The sequence below is a fragment of the Lacerta agilis genome, chromosome 3 (genome assembly GCF_009819535.1).
Source record: "Lacerta agilis isolate rLacAgi1 chromosome 3, rLacAgi1.pri, whole genome shotgun sequence".
In the NCBI taxonomy this organism is placed as follows: Eukaryota; Metazoa; Chordata; class Lepidosauria; order Squamata; family Lacertidae; genus Lacerta; species Lacerta agilis.
In genome coordinates, this window is record NC_046314.1 from 15,267,303 (window position 1) to 15,289,215 (window position 21,913).

Sequence of the window (21,913 nt, forward strand, 5' to 3'; positions counted from 1 at the left end):
ATATGGGAAGAGGCGGTCCTTGACCCAGAAACTGTCTGTGTTCAAACGCTGGATCCCTAAGCCTGAAAGCAAGACAAGCACCACACCCCATAGTCGCCTTTGACTGGACCTTAACTGCCCAGCAGTCCTTTACCTTTTTACCTATCCCATTTACCCTTGGCTTACATTTAAATTATTTGGATAAAGTTAGACACAACCTCCAGTCTCCTGAAACCTGGCCCATGGCAAGGAAATAAACAACTATCTGACTTTTAGAAGAAATCTGAAGGCAACCCTGTATCGGGATATTTTTTTAATGTCAATTGTTTTAGCATTCTTAATGTGCTGTAAGCCACCTAGAATGGCTGGGGAAACCCAGCCAGATGGGCGGGATATGGATAATAAAATTATTATTATTATTATTATTATTATTATTATTATTATTATTGGAAAGTAATGGGGAAATGTCCTGAAAAATGTGGGTTGAATGAATGATTAACAAGAAGAAGTGTGCACGCACACGAAAGCTCATACCAAGAACAAACTTAGTTGGTCTCTAAGGTGCTACTGGAAGGAATTTTTAAATTTATTTTGTTTTGACTATGGCAGACCAACACGGCTACCTACCTGTAACAAGAAGACATGCAAACACCCCACAAGAAAATCAGCACGAACTCTCATTGTCATACAACTACCCCGTAAACCTATCAGAATTAATGTTTGATCAAGACTGGACGTAGCCTAACCTTGCCGTAAATTTTGTGCATACTGAATAGATGACTCATCTGGGGGAGACAAAAATCATCTGAGATGTCAGCAGTCTTCCTGCCCTAGGATCTATAGAAGATGATAGGCAATAGTATAACCTGTGTTATGCTTAACAGGCAGTCCACAGATGCTAGACCGCAGGTGCCTAGCAACATAGAAGCCTCTCCAACAGTTCTTTAATAGAGTTACCATAAAGCCCAGAGTTGTCAAGGGAAATTTCTCCTGCAAAACAAAATAGGAAAAAAGCTGGTTTGGCCCTTGCCCCGTTGCTTCGTTGGAAGGTGAAAAAGCACACGCATTTCCTAGAAACCAAAGCAAAGCAAAGCAAGGAACTAGAAACAGACAAGTGTACATCTTTCATTACCGTAGCACAGTTTTCATTATATAATGGGTGAGATGCAGTGGGGTCAGTTTGCAAGTGCCCTCACTGTGCTCAGTCCAAATGTGCATCATGATCTCTGGCTCAAGGAAACACAACAAAAAGTCATTTTCTTGATTGTTGTTTGATCTAAAAAGCTTTACACAGTGCCTTTTGTGGATTCTGACGCTAATACGAAGCCTTGACTGGAATCTCTGTCTTTCTCTGCAGTCATGGAACCAGATGTGCTGGGGAAGTATCTGCTGCAGCAAACAACAATATCTGTGGTGTTGGAGTGGCATATAATTCAAAAGTGGCAGGTATGGGATAAACCGGGGAACACACAACTGAGGTTTCTCTCAGAGGCAAAAGTGCAATTTTATCTAAAAACGGGGCAAGGGGCAGGAGCAGATACATGAGGTGTGGGGATCAAACCAAGGGCATGAAAGGAACTATGGGGTGGGAGGTGATGGTGTCTTCAGAATTGGGTGGAAAGTGAGAAAAGTGCTTAACACTCACAATATGTGAGAGGAGGAAGGTGCAAGGGGGTACCATGGGGGCGACTTGTGTGTACAAGAAGGAGCGGGGTGTGTGGCATGGATGTGAAAGTGAAAACAGGGCGGCAAAGCAGAACTAAACAATAGAAAAGAGAACTGTTTTCAGAAAAGTGATTGGGAAGGTGAAAAACGAGCTTCGTAATTATGTGGTTTGGGAAGGGGAAACTAGGGTGTTCATGCCGGGGGGAATGGCAGAGGGTTGGTGAATGGAGCAGGGGTGCATCCCCGTGTGTGTGTGTGTGTGTGTGTGTGTGCGTGTGTACACAACATAACTAGTTGTTTCAGTCTTCATGCCAGTTTTTCCACCCTGCACTTCCTTCCTCCCATGATACATGCAGGGCCGTCTTACCCATAGGTGATAGGGGTGTGGGGCACCCGGGCACTGGGTTCTCAGGGGCGCCAGGCTGAGAGTCTGGGGCCAGAGTTGAGTCCAGGGAAGAGCCTGCCTGTCAGTTAGAGCACCGTGCCGGGCTCTTCTGCTGCAGGCGGCTCTGCACTGTGAGTTCAGGGGTGACCGAGCCAGCGAGACGCTGAGGTGGATGGCCGGCTCCGCCCTCCTGCACGCCTGGGACTGGACAACCTGGGGGGGAGGGGCACTGGATGGATCTTTGCATCCCAGCACCACATATGCTTAAGGCAGCCCTGGATACGTGAAAACCATATGTCTTGCTCTCCTATTGCACATCGTTGCTCAAAGTGACCAACATCTCTCATTGTTACTTGAAAGATGCAGCCTGATAAATACCTTGCAAACTTTCTCTATAAGCCTCGCCTTCCCTGCCCCAGCCAGCTAGGACCATAGTGAGGGATGATGGGAGTTGTAGTCCTACAATTTCTGGAAGGTTGCAAGTTTCTCTGCTGTAAACCAGGTTTCTCCATCTCACCAGCAGCACAAATGGCAGTAGCAGTTTGTGGAACCGAGTGGTGGCATTGTCTCACGCTGTGGAGTCGAGTTGTGTGGCACACCTGCCTCAAACGTAGGCCCCCACTGCTTTAAAATGTATCCAAAACAAATAGCTTTGGGGTCAAAGCTGTCAACTCTCCCTGCTGTTCCCCACGGCTATATACATAGCTGTCAACCCTCCTTGCTGTTTCCCAATGCTATAAAAAGGGGATTTCCTGCAAAAAAGGGAAAGGTTGACAGCTATGTTTGGGCTTCAATTATTGACAGGCATTTTTCATCTAGAATGGAGACAGTAGCTCAGTGGTAGAGAATTTTCTTTGCTTGCAGAAGATCCCAGGTTCGAACCCTAGCCTCTCCAGGTAGGGGCCTTGGCTGTAACCCTGGAAAACTGCTGCCAGTAAGTGCAGGCAGCTGTTTCCTATTTTATTTATAAAATACAGCTCCGTTTGCCCCTTTGATGGAGTGATAATGTGTCAGACGGAAATGACTGCAGCCACATACAAGCTCACCATTTAGCAAACTAGGTTATTGTTGAGGTCTACAGCACCATCAAGTGGCCAGCTAAAGTCTGAAAAAGAAAGATTTTTTTCCAAGTCAGTTTCGGGGTGGTAGCAAATGATTCGCCCTCTTTCCAGTCAGACCTGTACAGTAATGGCAAAAGTTTGCAGTGATCTCTTGAAGGAAGCTGGAAAGGCTCATTTCAAAGGGAAGAGGGCAGCAAAAGAGCTGGAACCCCTTTAGGAAGGGAGCACATCAGAGTTTGAGTGGAACCTTGTTTCTGATGTGCTGCTACATGCAGACAGGTTTCTAGGTAAGAGAACCTCCACTTATCGAGTCTGAAATGGTATAGCCCAGAATCCTGTCACCTTGGTCCATTGACTGCTTCTACATAGATCAGTTCAATGAGTTAGAAGCATGGCAGTAGACAGCTAGGAAGCTGGGCTCTTTCCAATTCCATCCTCAAGTTGAATGGGCTTCCCTGCATTTCAGATCATCTGTTGAAGTCTAACAGCTTCAACAGAGACCATCTCCTTTCCAACTTTACACATTTCGACATGAAGCTGATCTACTGTTACAGCTGTAATCGATCTGAAGTAAAACATGTGCATCAAAATTGTTTTGTTTTGTTTTAAAAAATACAGAATATTCTGGGCAGAGCAATCCAAACATCCCATCTGCCATGCTAGGGGGTGGAAGAAAAGGTGCCCGGATCTGCCAGCCTCTGCCAGCAGGGGACCAGCAAGGGAGCCCTCCCTGTGAGGAACTCCCCAATTTGCCCATCCAAGGGTAGGAAGAAGCTACCTCCAACAATATCAGCAGCCAGAGTAGCCAGTGGGAAACAAATGGGTGTGTGTGGTCTCTCTCTCTCTCTCTCTCTCTCTCTCTCTCTCGTAACTAGCACAAAGATCCAATGGATCTTGAGCTAACTCTGCTTCAGACATTTGACAGCAGTAAGCTCAATCTGATCCTCTTTCCTGCACCAGCCTGGGATCTGCCATAGCAAAGAAGCATTTCCCCCCTCCTCACATTGCACCCCACACCAGCTGCCTAAATAGTGCAGTGATGGGCCTGTGGATGGAGTCATGGCTATGCTGCTCCATTAAGGACGTGGGTGGCTCTGTGGCCTAAACCACTGAGTGTCTTGGGCTTGCTGATCAGAAGGTTGGTGGTTCAAATCCCCACAACAGGGTGAGTTTCCGTTGCTCTGTCCCAGCTCCTGACAACCTAGCAGTTAAAAAGCACGCCAGTGCAGGTAGATAAATAGGTGGCGGGAAGGTAAACGGTGTTTCCGTACGCTCTGGTTTCCGTCACGGTGTTCCATTGCACCAGAAGCAGTTTAGTCATGCTGGCCACATGACCTGGAAAGCTGTCTGTGGACAAACGCTGGCTCCCTTAGCCTGAAGTGAGATGAGCACTGCACTCTATAGTCGCCTTTGACTGGACTTAACTGTGCAGGGATCCTTTACCTTTACCTTACCTTCCATTAAGACCCAGCCAGGCTTTTGGATTACCTTTTTTTTTTTTAATTGCAAAGTTTTGCATTCAGAAAATTGAGAAGAACTAAGTCCCGCCTCTGCCAAGTTTGGTGTTGCAGGGTTTACATGTGTCAAGAGACCTTTGTGACCTTGAGACCTCTTTCCTTCGCTCATTGTCCACATTTACGTTGCTTAAATCTACAGGCATCCGAATGCTGGATCAGCCGTTCATGACAGACATCATAGAAGCTTCCTCGATCAGCCACATGCCTCAAATAATAGATATCTACAGTGCCAGCTGGGGCCCCACCGATAATGGTAAGACTGTGGATGGACCAAGAGAGCTCACCTTACAAGCCATGGCAGATGGTGTGAATAAGGTAATGTGTCTGGTTTAAAATGGTTTGATCGTGTCCCTGTGATGTCTGACCTTTTGTGATCAAAAGAGCTCAAACGGGACAAAGCATCAGCAGGGAAGGTCCTTTAACCAATTCACTAATGGAGAAGATCAAACCTGGAACTTCTCTGTGTTTGAACTTATATATCACTAAATTGGCTGAAGGATCTTCCCTACTTAATTCTTTATTCCATTTAAGTCTATGCCGTTGAAGGAGAGGGAGAGGGAGAGGGAGAGGGATTGCCGTTGCCGCTCCAAATAAACCCAACCCTCAGAATCACTGAGAATTTTTGCTCCACTAATTTGGTTAGTGATTTTTCTGCTTTCCCTTTCACCCTTCCTTCTTCATTGCAATTGCCATCACAAGGGTAACCAAAATGACGTTAGAACGATTAGCTTGCTTGCTTAGTGTTAAAACAAGTGCTACATTAATAGCACAATTAGCAATTACATCTGTTTTACATCAAAATATTAAAATAGGACCCCTAATTTGTATTAAGATTGCAACACACAGGGAGGGGAAGTTTAACCCTTCATGGCTGCAATCCTGAAAAACAATCACACCACCACCATGAATGACAGCACTGAGAGAAAAGCTCCCATGGGCACATATGAGGGGGAAAGCTCCCATTGGTGCAATCAATAACAATTTATTCGACCGTCAGTCAGAACACAATCATCCATACAAATTTTAAAAACCTGAGACAACTCAGAGGGGTTTACACTAAAACATACAGTAAAAGTAAATTATACATAAAAACCCATACCATTGGTGCAAATGGGAACTCTTTTGTAATTCTAATTTCCACACAGGAGGATTTTTGCCTGTTTTATGTGCTCCTAATGAAAACTGATGCTTTTGAATTATGGTGCTGGAGGAGACTCTTGAGAGTCCCATGGACTGCAAGAAGATCAAACCTATCCATTCTCAAGGAAATCGGCCCTGAGTGCTCACTAGAAGGACAGATCCTGAAGTTGAGGTCCAGTACTTTGGCCACCTCATGAGAAGAGAAGACTCCCTGGAAAAGACCCTGATGTTGGGAAAGATGGAGGGCACAAGGAGAAGGGGACGACAGAGGATGAGATGGTTGGACAGTGTTCTCGAAGCTACTAACATGAGTTTGGCCAAACTGCGAGAGGCAGTGAAGGATAGGCGTGCCTGGTGTGCTCTGGTCCATGGGGTCACGAAGAGTCGGACACGACTGAACGACTGAACAACAACAACAAATGAAAACTGGGTGGGACAGGGACTGTGCCTGGCATTATTATTATTATTATTATTATTATTATTATTATTATTATGAGATGTGGTTGCTAATTGTGTTATTCTGGTTTGGTCCTTAGGATGCTGTTAAGAGTAGCTTCTCTCCCTGCAATTGTCACAGTGATAGTATATCAACTTATTTAGGCTGCACAGTAAATTTAGGGAGATCTAGCAGAACTGTTTTACAATTCCTCATTTTCCTCCTGAATAATTTCTTTTTATTGTCTGTGATGATTTCTCACTAACAATCTTTTCACATCTATCCCGGTGAACTTAACCTGCGAATAGTATCGAAGCATGGCAGAAATATATTTAATAGCTTGGCCCTAATGAGTCGTAAATCTTAGCCCATTCCATGCTCCTTGATGATCTCGTTGTTGGGTTTTGTACTGACATAGCCCACAAGGGCATGAGGAGGACAAAGGAGGGTTCAGGGATGAAGCATAGGCAACTTCCACAGCGTGAACTCCCCCAAGTCGCTTGTTGCAAATTGTATTAAAAGGCAAGCTAATCTAAACCTTTCTGGACTCCAGTCCATTTTGAAAGAGCTTTACTCAGCAACTTTTGGATTACAAAGATTTTGTGCAGGATTCCATAGAAAAGACCATTTCAATCCTCTCGTCTTGTCCTCCCATTTTGTAGAGCATACAGGCAACTGTTTGAGTAGGGCTCAACATTGTCTGGAATACAAACTAGTCAGCTGAAATCTTTTATGATTCTTGTGACCTGTTTTGGCAGCCAAATCAAACATCTTTCCTTACAGTCGTACCTTGGTTCTCAAACGCCTTGGTACTCGGATGTTTTCGCTCCCGAACGTCAAAAACACGAAAGTAAGTGTTTTCAAGCGTTTTTTTTCCGGAAGCCAAATGTCTGACATGGCTTCCAGTTAAATGTAGGAAGCTCCTGCAGCCAATCGAAAGCCGTGCCTTGGTTTTTGAATGGTTTCAGGAGTCAAACGGACTTCCGGAACGAGTTAAGTACCTTGGTTCTCGAACTTAACTCGTTATTTTCTTCTTACATTCATACCCCACCTTTCCTCTAAGGAGCTCAAGCTGTCATGCATGTTTCTCCACCTCCCCGTATCCTCACATTATCCTTTGTAAGATATGTTGGGCTGAGAGACTCTGACTGGCTTAGTGAGCTTCATGGATCAGACTACCAGGTCCAAGTCAGTTTAGTGCCCATTCACTCACTTTTTAGAGGCCCCATTGGAACTCTTCACAATCTCTCATTGTGATTTCTTTGCGACTCTGAACAATTCAGTATTCTCAGAAAACTTGCCCACCTCACTGCTCACCCCTAACTGTGGAATATTTATGAATCAATTAAAAAGCCAAATACCAGTCCTTGAGGGGCTCCACTTTCTTCATCTCTCCATTTGGATAACTCTCCATTTATTCCTCCTCTCTGCTCCCTGCTGCTTAACTAATTCCTCTCCTCTTCCTCCATTCCTGTTAAAGCTTACTCAGGAGTCATTGGTGAGGTACCTTGTTGAAAGTCTGAGTACACAATGTCAACTGGGTCACTTCCCTCTGCATGCTTGTTTATGCTCTCAAAGAACGGGAGGGGACAGGAAACATCGGGAACTCTATATGTAAAGGATACAGTAGGCTGATAAATAGCAGCTGCTGGGGGAAAGGCAGGACGGGGGTGGGGGTGCAAACGGCATCAGTTTGTAGGATTCCCAAAATCATCTGGTTGGTCTCATTTGGGAGTAGGATGCTGAAGTAGGTAGACCTTTGGATAATACCACAACTTCTTAGGATATATACCTTACCATCTATGTATAATGTTGAATATGTTTGTCTGCATAGGATAAAAAAAAATAGTCCTATTCTTTTTTTTGGAATCTAGCTTTGGTGAGTTCACTTAGCATCCTTGGAGAAGAAAAATAATTGAAAACAAGTATTTTTTTGCACACTTTTGAAGTAGTGTATTTTTATGAAGTTTATTATTATTTTAAGAACCGTATCCCTTCACATTCTAATTTTATGTGATCCCCCCCTTTCTTTCTCCCTCTCTGCAGAGCTGAAATCTCTGTTACATGCATAATATAAATCCAATTTAGGACTATTTTCAGAATAGGAAAGTAATTAGTCTACAGAAATGTCATGGATCTTTAATACAACTCCAACATGAATAAACATTGGGGACTCTTCCTTTGCCAACCAGAGCTTGAATTTAATATACAAAGGAGATTACTCATGAATAAATAATGAGAACTGAAATGTTGGCTGAGCAAGAGAGACACATCGGGAATGTTAATGCACTGCTAAACTGAAAGTGATACTTCTCAGTATTCGAGAAGGGGCTCAGAAGAAGCCACGGTTCAGCCAAGTTGTGCTCCAGATATTTTGGACAGCTCCCATCATTCCTGGGTGTTGTGATCTAAAACAGGCATAGGCAAACTCGGCCCTCCAGCTGTTTTGAGACTACAATTCCCATCATCCCTGATGGTCCTGTTAGCTAGGGATGATGGGAGTTGTAGTCCCAAAACAGCTGGAGGGCCGAGTTTGCCTATGCCTGATCTAAAACATCTATAGGGCACCAAGTTAGAGGAGGATGCTCTGTAAGAATGAAGATAACCATGCCTTGTAAGCATTATGATTCTTCAACTTTGTTCCCATTTTAACGTTACACCCAAGATCTTTGAACTTGCTTATATTGTCTTGGTTTGTATATTTGTGGCTTCATGAACAGTGTTTATCCAGTTTCAACTTATCCTTGTTTAAAGGAGAAAAGTTCTCAACCAGCCAATTGCTGTGTGTGTGTGGTTAGCTTTTTATATCAGTAGGTTTTCAAAATGAAGTCACTCTTGGAAAAAGACCAAGCTTTTTTTTTTTTTTAAACTAAGGCTGTGGTCTGAGCTTCATCACAATTTGCAATATGTCATCTGTACCTTCCTTCCTGCATTGCCAGTGAATGTTATATTGCCTTAGTAACATGGCTGTGCCTAAGGCACACAAAAAAATTCTGCAAAGGTGGAAATTGCCTGGAGGGAAGTATTAAGAATTTATGTTCTAATCAAGGCATTGTAATTGGGTTCTCCAGTGGAAGGAAAAACCCAATATAAATGGCTGTTCTCATTTTCCTTTATATGTAGTTATGAGCAACTGGATTTGTCATTGTTAGAAGGTGAACAAAAATGCAGTAGGGAAATATGAATAGCAATGTCATAGAACTATGCAAGTGACTGAATAAGTCACTGAGAAGCAAGGATGAAAATGAATTCATATGGCAGTTCTCTACACACTCACCTGGGATTAAGTGTTGTTGAACTCAATGCAGTTTCTCTACACATCAACCCAAAATTATTTATATATGTTTCAAGTCCAGCGGCAACCTAATGCAAGCTGTGACCGGAAAGTTTGGTGAATGGTCACAGAAACCAGACAGCGAGAAATATTTGAACATACATGCTTTACAGCAGGGGTCAGCAAACTTTTTCAGCAGGGGGGTGGTCCACTGTCCCTCAGACCTTGTGGGACCCCTCCTAGTTTAAAGAGCCCCATCATTTTTGTCTTTTGCAACACTGGGGAACGTCTGGCTGCAGGCTTAGTTACAGCTGATCATCAGTGCTTGCATAGAGCTGTCAGTTGGGCTGTGAAGCCTTGATGATCAGCTGATTGTCACAGCTTCAAAGTGTCACTCACCCAACATAGTTGAATTTCAATGTGTGGATGAAAATAGGCCAGCAAACATCAGCATGAAGTCAGATTGCTAATAGATGGGCAGCCAGATCCAGCTCCCCACTCCTGGTCTATTGTAGAGTTATTTTATCACATCTCTTTTCTTTTTCAAAACAGACATGTGTGTGTCAAAGCTACTCAGCCTTCTTAACAAGTCAGGGATGCTTTCGAGCATAAACTCTCTAATTGCGCCTGACTGCCAGATAACCAAAGGGCTGAGCAGGTTAAGTGGACTTGTGTCCATCACAACAAAACACTCTTCCTATTATCCCTGGAATCGATTCTCTCTCATGTGTGTCTTATTAACTGCTGGGAAATTCTTTTGTGTACTGAGAAAATAGAGATTTAAAGGGGAACATCCTGAGCACAAAATAATGGCTGTGATTTGCCCCAAACAAAGGTGTGTTAGGACTCAATGCACTTGTCACTTTGGGTAGCTGTGAATTTATCTGCATTTTCCCATATTAATACAAAAGGTAAAAAAGGTAAAGGACCCCTGGACGGTTAAGTCCAGTCAAAGGCGACTATGGGGTTGTGGCACTCATCTCGCTTTCACATGGGTCATGTGGCTAGCATGAATAAACCACTTCTGGCGTATTGGGATGCCGTGATGGAAACCAGAGCACACAGAAACACTGTTTACCTTCCTGCTGCAGCGGTACCTATTTATCTACTTGCACTGCCATGCTTTCAAACTGCTAGGTTGGCAGGAGCTGGGACAGAGCAACGGAAGCTCACCCCGTTGCGGGGATTTGAACTGCTGACCTTCTGATCAGCAAGCCCAAGAGGCTCAATGGTTTAGACCACTGCACCACCCGTGTCCACAATATAGCTCCACAATAACATAAGCCTATGTATATAGCCTGAACCTGACAAGTCTGAGTTCAAGTCTGAGTTCCCCTTTCCCACAGGGCCGAGGCGGCAAGGGAAGCATCTATGTGTGGGCCTCTGGAGATGGAGGAAGCTATGATGACTGCAACTGTGACGGTTATGCATCAAGCATGTGGACCATCTCCATCAATTCGGCTATTAACGACGGCCGGACGGCTTTGTATGATGAAAGCTGCTCCTCAACCTTGGCTTCTACTTTTAGCAATGGGAGGAAGAGAAATCCCGAAGCTGGTGTGGTAAGTAGAGAAATCACAAATTGTAGTGTTGTCTTTTCACAACATTAGGGGGTCTTCCTTTCCAAGAAGGAACGCCCCTTTACATCTTTTGAGCAGCTGGGCCTTGCTAAATGTTCCTAGCAAGCATCTAATGACTAGAGCAGATATTTAACCCCTAGAGGACCTGGAGAGAAAAGTGGTTTTGAAACAGCTTTTACCCTGTTTAGGCCTGACCTAAGATAGACAAACTTCTCGGTATATTTCGTCTCAAGTTATACCCTGGTCTTGTTCAGTTTACCATTGTTCAGACTTCACCATGTAGCGGCAAACCATATTTTCAAAATGACCTAGTGAGTTCTGATTTGGAAGTATCTTAAAAACAAAACAGAAAACACGATTTCATGTTTATTATCTGGTGAAACCAACTTTTACTTTTTGCCCAGCCGAAAAAAGAAAAAAAAACTTCCTTGGGATCAGCCTTCAGTGATAATCCCATGGTAACTGGTGTAACTGAAAATGTTTTCATTGACATGGTCGTAAGAAGACTGGGACTATGTTGCTTTTATGATCATTGCAAAACTGACTCATTATAGGAAAACTGGCCTGGAAAGGTATGCTTTGGCCGCATTTAGCCTTTTAAACTGTGGGAGCAGGGAGTTATTCTTTTTTGTTTGTTACTATGGTGTATATTTTTGTACTTTATATTGAAAACCGCTCTGTGATCCTTGGATGAAGGGTGGTATAGAAATCCAATCAATCAATCAATCAATCAATCATTAAAATCATAGAAACCATAGCTTAGCATGACATGAAGAAGCTGCAGCCTGCCTCCTGCCTTCCTGTGCAGCTGCAAGGAGTTCAAAATGTTCACTTCCATTGTTCCTGAAACACAGCTTGACGTGGCATCCAGACCATCAAATTGGCAGTTGGAGGATGGATGACGGCTAACAGGTTGAGGCTGAATCCTGACAAGACAGAAGTACTGTTTTTGGGGGATAGGCAGTGAGCTGGTGTGAGGACTCCCTGGGCCTGAATGGGGTAACTGTGCCCCTGAAGGACCAGATGCACAGCCTGGGAATCATTTTGGACTCACAGCTGTCCATGGAGGCGCAGGTCAATTCTGTGTCCAAGGCAACGGTCTACCAGCTCCATCTGGTACGCTGGCTGAGACCCTACCTGCCCGCAGACTGTCTCGCCAGAGTGGTGCATGCTCTAGTTATCTCTCGCTTGGACTACTGCAATGTGCTCTATGTGGGGCTACCTTTGAAGGTGACTCGGAAACTACAACTAATCCAGAATGCGGCAGCTAGACTGGTGACTAGGAGTGGCTGCCGAGACCACATAACACCGGTTTGAAAGACCTACATTGGCTCCCAGTAAGTTTCTGAGCACAATTCATAGTGTTGGTGCTGACCTTTAAAGTCCTAAACGGCCTTGGTCCAGTATACCTGAAGGAGCATCTCCACCCCCATCGTTCCAGTGCTGAGGGTCTTCTGGCAGTCCCCTCCCTGCAAGAAGTGAGGTTACAGGGAACCAGGCAGAGGGCATTCTCGGTAGTGGTGCCTGCTCTGTGCAACACCCTCCTACCAGATGTCAAGGAAATACACAACTATCTGACTTTTAGAAGTGATCTGAAGGCAGCCCTGTTTAGGGAAGTTTTTAATGTTTGAAGTGTTATTCTGTGTCATTTGTTGTTGTTGTTGTTGTTAGTGGCTTATAGTTAACCTTTAGTGACTGTGTTACAGAAAGCTTCTCAGCCTTCTACGATGGTGAGCCAATGGAAATTGATAGCCCTAGGTTGGCTCCTGATGGGTTGGATCCAGAGTTCATATTGCGTTGGGGGACCCTCTGGAACTGTATGAGAGCTAGCACTGGGGTCTTCAGGGGGAAAGGGAAATGAGCAAACATGGCCTCCCCTCCCCACCCCACCCTCTAGTCTCCTAGTGGGAACCTCAGTGTCTCTGTTATTAAGCAAATAATCTAACTGAATTTTGAATAACTGGTGAATGAATCTGAAATGGTTATCATTTACTGGTTAATTACATTTTCCTATTTTTTTTAAAAAATATATATTTTAACTTTCTGCTGCTGTTCTTTAAATGAAAAGAACTGAAGTATATTAAAATAACCCCCCCCCCCTTTAAGCAAAAACATTTCATACCATTTTCTTCTGCCTATCCAGCTTGTAGGAGAATGGAATGTTCTCCCTCCCCCAGGTTAATTTTTCTATATTCTTGTTGCAGGCTACGACAGATTTATATGGCAACTGTACTCTGCGCCACTCTGGAACATCTGCAGCCGCACCAGAGGCTGCAGGAGTGTTTGCACTGGCACTGGAGGCAAAGTGAGTGAAAACAGCCATCAATTATACTGTTACGAATTTAAATTACTCCTATTTATGGCTATAAACAAACCTCTTAAGCTGCATGAGCCAAAACGCAAAATTCCATGTTACATTAAATGGCTTATTCTTGAATAGGTATTAATTTTACTAATGTAAATGCACTCGGCATCTTCCTCACCATCTTCTGTTGCTCTTTTTTTCCCCCTGGCCATTTATGCATCATCAAACCAGACAACACAGATTTGCATGAAATTTGCATATGTTGGTGATGCATATAAATAAATGCAAATTTCCATTAGGAAAGCTGAAATGCTTGTCCTGATGGAATGAGTGTCATCGTATGATGTGCAGGGATGTGGGTGGCACTATGTTCTAAACCACTAAGCCTCTTGGGCTTGCCAATCTGAAGGTCGGCGGTTCGAATCCCCACAACAGAGTGATCTCCTGTTACTCTGTCCTAGCGCCTGCCAACCTAGCAGTTCGAAAAAACACATGCCAGTGCAAGTAGATAAGTAAGTACCACTGTGGCAGGAAGGGAAATGGCATTTCCAAGTGCTCTGGTTTCCGTCATGATGTTCTGTTGTGCCAGAAGCGGTTTAGTCATGCTGGCCACATGACCTAGAAAGCTGTCTGTGGAGAAACAGTGGCTCCCTTGGCCTGAAAGTGAGATAAGTGCTGCAACTACATAGTCTCATTTGACTGGACTTAACTGTCCAGTGGTCCCACCCCCCACCCCTTTTTAAAACCATAGCATGATGTTGAATTCAATGTCACACAATGTCAATTGTTCTGCCAGGGCATGAAATCCAGCTTGCCAGATGGAATGATCATTCCTTTCTCATCACCAACTTGTTGCTCTTGGTACAACTTCAGGGTCCTGGCCGGGCCCCTGCTTGACCCTAGCCCCATCCGAGTAAGCATTAGCCAGGTCCATGTTGGGAGAGGGACTCCCCACCTCTGTCCCACTGCTCATGCCATGGCTGGTAATAATGGAACAGTGCTATGCTTGGTGCAAAAAGGACCTTAGGTTGCAGCAAGGCATTCTGGGATGCAAAAGCAATGCCTGCTGTCCTTGTGGAAATATGAGAGCCAGCAGATATTCAGGGGCAGATCTGATGATCTCCAAAGCTTGCTCACCTCTCTGTGATCCTCATAAACATATAACATATTACCTCTGTGATTCTCATAAACATAACATATTACTTGTGGATTTCTCCAGACAGCTCTCTGGGAGTTTTTCATTGATTAAGAGAGCTTAAAAGCCGTTCCTAGAGATTTCATCTCTTACCGTATTGCTCTCTTGCAGCCTGGATTTGACATGGAGAGACATGCAGCATTTGACAGTGCTCACCTCCAAAAGGAATCAACTTCATGACGAGGTTCACCACTGGCGAAGAAACGGTGTTGGCCTAGAATTCAACCACCTGTTCGGCTATGGCGTCCTTGATGCTGGGGCAATGGTTAAGATGGCTAAAGACTGGAAGACAGTTCCAGAAAGATTTCACTGTGTTGGTGGGTCGATACAAGAGCCTCAGTAAGTGATAACAAACATGAGGGGCTCAGTTCAGGTGTAGCCTCGCTATAATCGGCGGGATTGTGTCACTACAGAATATAAGCTTACCTGCCATATTGTCTCGGAACAAAAAATATTGTCCAAAGTGGTTCAGAAGACACCTTTAGCTGTTTTGAAGGGAGTGGATATTGTAACGAGGTTTTGAGTTACATGACAGTTTTCTTCAGGTATGAAACCAGGGTTGTCAGGTGGCAGACAAAACATAAGGCAGTTTCCTGATGCCTAAGTAACTTGCTTGTTCTGCAGATTTGCAGTTCGGGCTTCTGGGATTTAACAGAAACATCCAACCTTTTCTTCCGCATTCGCCAGAGTGAAACCTCCCGTGCCTAACGCAAACCTATCTTTGCAAAGTGCTTTCAAACACAATGCATACAAACATTACATTTTATGCATATCATACTTTTATGTCTTTAATACTTTCTGCCATATCAGTTTCAAAGGGCAGCTTTTAAACTGATGGCGACAGTGGCTGTAGCAACAGAAGCAGAAGCAGAAGCAGCAACTGGGAAGCATTTCTGTGGAGCCTCCTCTCCTCTCCTCTTTGCACTGAAACTGCAGTGCCCCAGTCCCCAGGGACATGTACTTTTCCAGGGCACCTTAGCACTCAGTAAAAGCAACAGGTGCCCTGGAAACAACATGCCCAGTTGTTTCTTATGCCTGAAGATTTTGTCAAGAACTTGCTTTCCCTATGGAGTGCTGAGGCAACATGGAAAACTACCTGACTCAGAGCTCATTGCTCACAGCACATGCCCAAATGCTCAGTTTGCTTTCTGAGCTGGACAAGAACATACTAAGATAACCCAATCCATAAAACAGTTGAACATTTCAAGATGGAACAGTATGTGTTTTCAGCCCCGTAAATTGAAATGTTGGCAACATCATTTATATAAAGATCTCCGTCCTGACCTGGTGTGCATGTACCACTCAGGGTGGCTAAGCAGTGGTGATAAACTAATAGTTGCCTGAGACTAGTGCTGGATCGGGGCCCATGACAAGCTCACATGCCAGGGCTGTAGATGTTTCTGCAGTTGTGGGGGAAGGAACTGTAGATCTCCCACTCTGAGGCCTCTCTTTTTAACGTCTGATGCATCCAAGGGCCCCTGGGACTCTTTTACAGGGGGCAATGGATCACAGGGCCTACCTCATTAGATCCTTCATTGATTTATTATGCCATTTGGTGATAACTCCAAAACACTTCAAAGAACGCCATACAAGGTGTTTGAATGCTGTACCATCGCAGCACTAAATATTTTGTTTGCTCAGTGTTCGCTAAATCTCCAATTAAGGGCCAGGCAGTCCAATTATTTTCTGATTATCCTCATGCAGTAAACAGAATGAGTCAACAAGCAAATCAATTAATGCTAATTGACTGCAACAGCTAAAGTTCAATTGAGTTATTTGAAATACTAACCTAATGATGGACAATTTATGCCTCTAACAGCTGCAATTCACCTTTTCAGTGTTATTTCCCAAAGTGGTTGTGCTTTATAGGAAACAAAAGAGATCTAGCTCTAGAATGAAGCTGTTAATGGTTTGCAAAAGTTTGATTAGCATGCTACTTTATTTTATTTATATAGAATTCATTAGGGGTTTCCATGTATATTATGAAAGTAAGAACTGTTAAAGATGTGCCCTTAAGTTTACAATAGTAAGAATTAGAGTTGTGCTGAGTTTTCAAGTGGTTCTGCTTCTGATGTGTAGAGTGTCATTTTGTGAGGTGGGACAGAGGATGAAAACATCCCCCATGTGGCAGGGAAAGCTTACATTCCCCCTTGACATTCATTTTCCCACATCTGTTCTCAGCTATTGTTTTTTTGTGATCTGATGCTGCTCTGTATCTCCTTCCCTCCCTCCCTCCCACTTCATTATTGCATCATCATCATCATTTATTATTTATACCCCACCCATCCGGCTGGGTTTCCCCAGCCACTCTGGGCAGCTCCCAACAGAATATTATTATTAATAAAAAGCAATCAAGCAATCAAGCATTAAAAACTTCCCTAAACAGGGCTGCCTTCAGATGTCTTCTAAAAGTCAGATAGTTGTTTATTTCCTTGACATCTGATGGAAGGGTGTTCCACAGGGTGGGCATCACTACCAAGAAAGCCCTCTGCCTGGTTCCCTGTAACCTCACTTCTCACAGGGAGGGAACCGCCAGAAGGCCAACAGCACTGGACCTCAGTGTCCAGGCTGAACGAAGGGGGTGGAGGCGCACCTTCAGGTATACTGGACCGAGGCCATTTAGGGCTTTAAAGGTCAGCCCCAACACTTTGAATTGTGCTTGGAATTGTACTGGGAGCCAATGTAGGTTTTTCAGGACCAGTGTCATATTGTCTTGGTGGCCACTCCCAGTCAGCTGCCCTGGACACAGAATTAACCTGCGCCTCCATGGACAGCTGTGAGTCCAAAATGTCTCCCAGGCTGTGCACCTGGTCCTTCAGGGGCACAGTTACCTCATTCAGGACCAGGGAGTCCTGATTTCAACCAATCAGGGATCCTATATTAAGCATGGTTACATTATGGTTCCAGGTCGCAAACCAAATTTGATTGTGTGATTACATCATTGACAACGAAACATACAAGCAATGTTTTTCCCTAAGTGGGAAGAAGGAAAGTTATTGCACAGGCTTGTCCTAATAAACCATCATGGTGGTTTCAGTGCTCACCAGGCACTAAGGATGAATTAAATAGCCTCACCTCTAATGACCATTTGCCATCATGCCTCAGTCTTGTCAAGCTGACCTGATATATTTATGGCTCATCTTCAAATATTTCAATGTGGTCTCTCTCTCTGGTATTTTATTGCTGTTTGATTTGAATAAGTTTTTTTTAAATCTTATTGGCCTACATCTATCAGCCATCTATCTCTGTTTTCTTGCTTTTTTGGGTTAGCCACCTAGGGTGCTATGTCTGGAAACAAGAAAATTTATTAAGTAAGTTTTGAGAAAGCAAATGGCAAAATTAATTATCCTACAACACACACACATACCAAGCATTCTGACAACCAGTCAGGCCGGTGACACAATCCCACAACTGTACCCAGACTTTGGCCCATGGTGCTAGGCTAGGCTAGGGGGCTAAAACCTGTTCCAAAGATGACAACCACCCACACCCACAGTGTGTGTGTGTGTGTGTGTGTGTAGGGTGGGTAGCTGAATCAAAGTCAAAGATTCATGGATGACTTTTAGGGGTTGGCAAGAGCCATGCCCCAGTATGGGAGGAGGAATTATATTCCCTTTCATTACATAACCTCATCTGTTTTGAAGTCTTAAAAAACCAACATTTAACCATTAGCTATATGGAAATGTGCCACTCTCTGGTTGATAATGATCTTGTTGAAATACTTTCTGTATTCATGCACAAAACTGTACTGAATATGTTCTGGTAAACAGACGTGCTACGAAAAACATGGCATTCAAAACCATTTCATTTATTTGTACACCCCAGGAAAATACCATCCAGTGGCAAGTTGGTTCTGACTCTTACGACTGATGCTTGCGAGGGGAAGGAGAACTTCGTCCGTTACCTTGAACACGTCCAGGCCGTCATAACAGTGAACTCTACCAGGAGAGGGGACTTGAATGTCAACATGACATCCCCGATGGGGACGAAATCCATTTTGCTGAGTCGGCGTCCCAGAGATGATGATTCCAAGGTGGGCTTCGACAAATGGCCTTTCATGACAACACATTCTTGGGGAGAAGACCCCAGGGGTACTTGGGTTCTGGAAGTTGGGTTTGTTGGTCTCCTGCCTCAGAAGGGAGTCCTCAAGGAGTGGACATTAATGCTACACGGAACTCAAAGTGCACCCTACATAGACCAAATAGTAAAAGATTACCAGTCTAAATTGGCCATGTCCAAGAAGGAAGAGTTGGAAGAAGAATTAGATGAAGCTGTAGAGAGAAGCTTGAAGAGTATATTGAACAAGAACTAGCTCTGCTTTGCATGTCAGACAGCATCCTTTCCCCCATTTCCTTCCCTAAACATTAGGCATATTCCAGTTATTGTCTTTAGAACATTATCCTAACTCCCTGGTTCCCCCGCCCCAATTATCTGCATTGTATAACTTAATTACAGTGAAAACTTTTGAATTCTGAGCCACAAATATATTATTATTATTATTATTATTATTATTATTATTATTATTATTATTATTATTATTATTATCTGCCAATTACTTTGTAAGTGTGAATGACTGTAACTAAACTATCTTTGATTTGGGGTTTCACATGTCATGTGAAATGTATCCAACCAACCAAGCTGTGACCCTTTTCCTCTTACTGTTTTTGCAGAGAACATATCACTTGGCATTTTATTTATCTGCTTAGATAGCTGAATGTTCAAAACAGGCAGTTCTGACTTGCTGAAATACTGCCATGGCAGCTGTAATTGTGGCAAAACAAAACCAGTTGTCACAGGACCAAATTACCTGCAATATTGTTCGTGCTTTTTTAAAAAAGAATAGCATGCTTTAATTCACCACTTTTGACTGAGAGGAATAGCAATGGTGAGGTTCTGATTCAGATTGGGGACCCATAGCAATTTTCTGCTGAGAAACATTTGCCCTCAAAGGTGCTGGTTGGGGCCTCATGGTGGCTTTGTTTCCTTCCCCCCCAAAGTGGGTAATTTAAGCATGCTTTTTTTTATTTAAAAAAGTGTGAATAGCGTAGTTGGGCCCAATATATGTTCCAATACATGTTCCAAAAACAAAACAAAACAGATTCATAAGCTGAAGGAGGTTACAGAGTGTAGGTCCTGCCTTATGCTATTTTGCACTTAAGACTCCGGTACAGTTGTACCCTGGAAGTTGAATGGAATCCGTTCTGGAAGTCTGTCCTACTTCCAAAACGTTTGGAAACCAAAGCATGGCTTCTGAATGGCTGCAGGAAGCTCCTATAGTCAATCAGAAGCCATGGAACCTCCGTTGAACGTTTGGTTCCAAAGAACGTTCACAAACTGGAACATTCACTTTCGGGTTTGTGGCGTTCGGGAGCCAAAACATCCGGTTACCAAAATGTTAGGGATCCAAGGTACAACTACTTGATTTCCCGAGACTAAGTCCCATTACACTCAGTGGGACTTACTTTTGAATATTCACTGGAAAAAAAGTTTGGAACCTGAGGACAAAGCCAGAGTTCTAATATGTTTCCCAATCCTTATTCTCCTCCCAGATCCTTGTATGTATTTTAGTGGCACTGTCAGCTGGAGAAATCCATCCATCTGCATTTGAGGGGCAGGGCTGGTAAAGAATAAATGTCTTCTCCTGCTTCATCATAGCTCTCTTGGGTAGATCAGGTTGTGCAAAAGATCGCCAATATCAATACAACTCAATGCCTTTAAGACTAGCATTTTGAATAGTTTCCTAGGAAGAAGGGAGGAAGGCATGTGCAATAAAGAGAAGCCACAATCATTAAGCAACTGTCTCTAGAATAATCACATTGATTGGAGCAAAGTGGGGAGTTTTGAAGCAAAATTGCTGTCAGATTGAAACTGCTGAGTAACTATGAAGCCATCCCAATCCCAGGAGCAGGTCTACTATGAAAATGATGAACCTTAAGCTTCAGGGCCCCTAATCCTGGAGGGGCCTCAGAAGCAACTTTAGTCCACATTGCTTAAAAACTTTGAGTCTAGTAGACCCAATTTAAGTCGCACAACATAAATTAATTATTTTTTTGTATATATTTCAACAATCCCAAAGTTTGAGACTCAGTAGCACAGATGTTGTAAAGGTTTGGTGATCTGCCAAGAAACAACCTCAATGAAGAAGATAACAATGGTTACCCAGACCTCGTTGCTGGTTGCAAGGAGGGCTCCATAACAGTTCAAGCTTCAGAGCCCCAAAAATGTAGGTCCGCCACTGCCCACTCCACAAAAGCTCCAGAATGGTGCAGAGAGGGTGGTGTTGAGGTACTCCGGTTCTACATCTGTATGGGGCTGTGGGCCAATAAGAAGGTCTTCGGTTTGAATCCCCGCAACAGGGTGAGCTCCCATTGCTCTGTCCCAGCTCCTGCCAACCTAGCAGTTCAAAAGCATGCCAGTGCAAGTAGATAAATAGGTACCTCTGCGGCGGGAAGGGAAACGGTGTTTCTGTGCGCTCTGGTTTCCATCACTGTGTCCTGTTGTGCCAGAAGCGGTTTAGTCATGCTGGCCACATGAACCAGAAAGCTGTCTGTGGACAAATGCCGGCTGCCTCGGCCTGAAAGCGAGATGAGTGCTGCAACGCCATAGTCGCCTTTGACTGGACTTAACCATCCAGGGGTCCTTTACCTTCTTACCCCAGCCCCTGGGCATTACTAGGGTATTGCAGGGCAGCTCCAGAATGGGAGCAGGTAAAGCACAGCCCCTCACTGCCCAACCGTACCTTCGTAGGTGGCGACAGCGGTGTGTGTGTGTGGAGATCCTAGCAAAGCTTGGTGGTCTGTGCCATACCCTTCCCCCATCCCAATAGCTCTTGGTATACCAGTGTGGAGAGGTGTTTAAACCACACCCTCCTGCTTTTGTATTGGACTGTGTGTCCTTAGCAGCCTCACAATCCCTGGTGTGCTGCATTCTAGGAATTATCATGAAGTCACAACTTCATCTGAATTTTTGGAACTGAATAATGAATGGGAGCCACCCAATCCCAAAAGCATGGTCAAAGATGCTTCAGTACGACAAAGCAATTTAAAAATGATAACATATTTGGTTATCCATACAGTCAATAAATGTCTTTGCTGCCGAAGGAATAATCCAATAAAGCAGCAAAACAATACAAAACATTTAAATCAAATATCCTCAGAGCTGAAAAAGGCCAGGGTTGCCACTGAAACTGTATATTTCAGCCATCAAGGGACAGGAAAGTGGACAGGAAGGTGTTTAAATTCCACCTGAATGTTAATAATGAGAGAGACAGACACACTTCACTGATGAAGAGGCTGTCTGTCTGTCATTATTTCATGATCATGATGCATCTCATAACGTTGCTTTTTGATTGGGATATATATTAGGGAACTCATTTT

General features: G+C 43.8%; 1 protein-coding gene across 1 annotated transcript in view; it reads left to right on the plus strand.

Annotated features, from left to right (window-relative positions):
- Nucleotides 1-19,037, plus strand: part of PCSK2 (proprotein convertase subtilisin/kexin type 2) — a 113,227-nt gene extending 94,190 nt beyond the window's left edge. Inside the window, exons 7-12 of the mRNA XM_033142899.1 lie at nucleotides 1,337-1,425; nucleotides 4,747-4,922; nucleotides 10,804-11,019; nucleotides 13,242-13,342; nucleotides 14,649-14,876; nucleotides 18,363-19,037. Coding sequence (XP_032998790.1) covers nucleotides 1,337-1,425; nucleotides 4,747-4,922; nucleotides 10,804-11,019; nucleotides 13,242-13,342; nucleotides 14,649-14,876; nucleotides 18,363-18,849 — 1,297 coding nt within the window. The 3' untranslated portion in view covers nucleotides 18,850-19,037. The remainder of the gene's footprint in view (nucleotides 1-1,336; nucleotides 1,426-4,746; nucleotides 4,923-10,803; nucleotides 11,020-13,241; nucleotides 13,343-14,648; nucleotides 14,877-18,362) is intronic.
- Nucleotides 19,038-21,913: the final 2,876 nt, after the last annotated feature.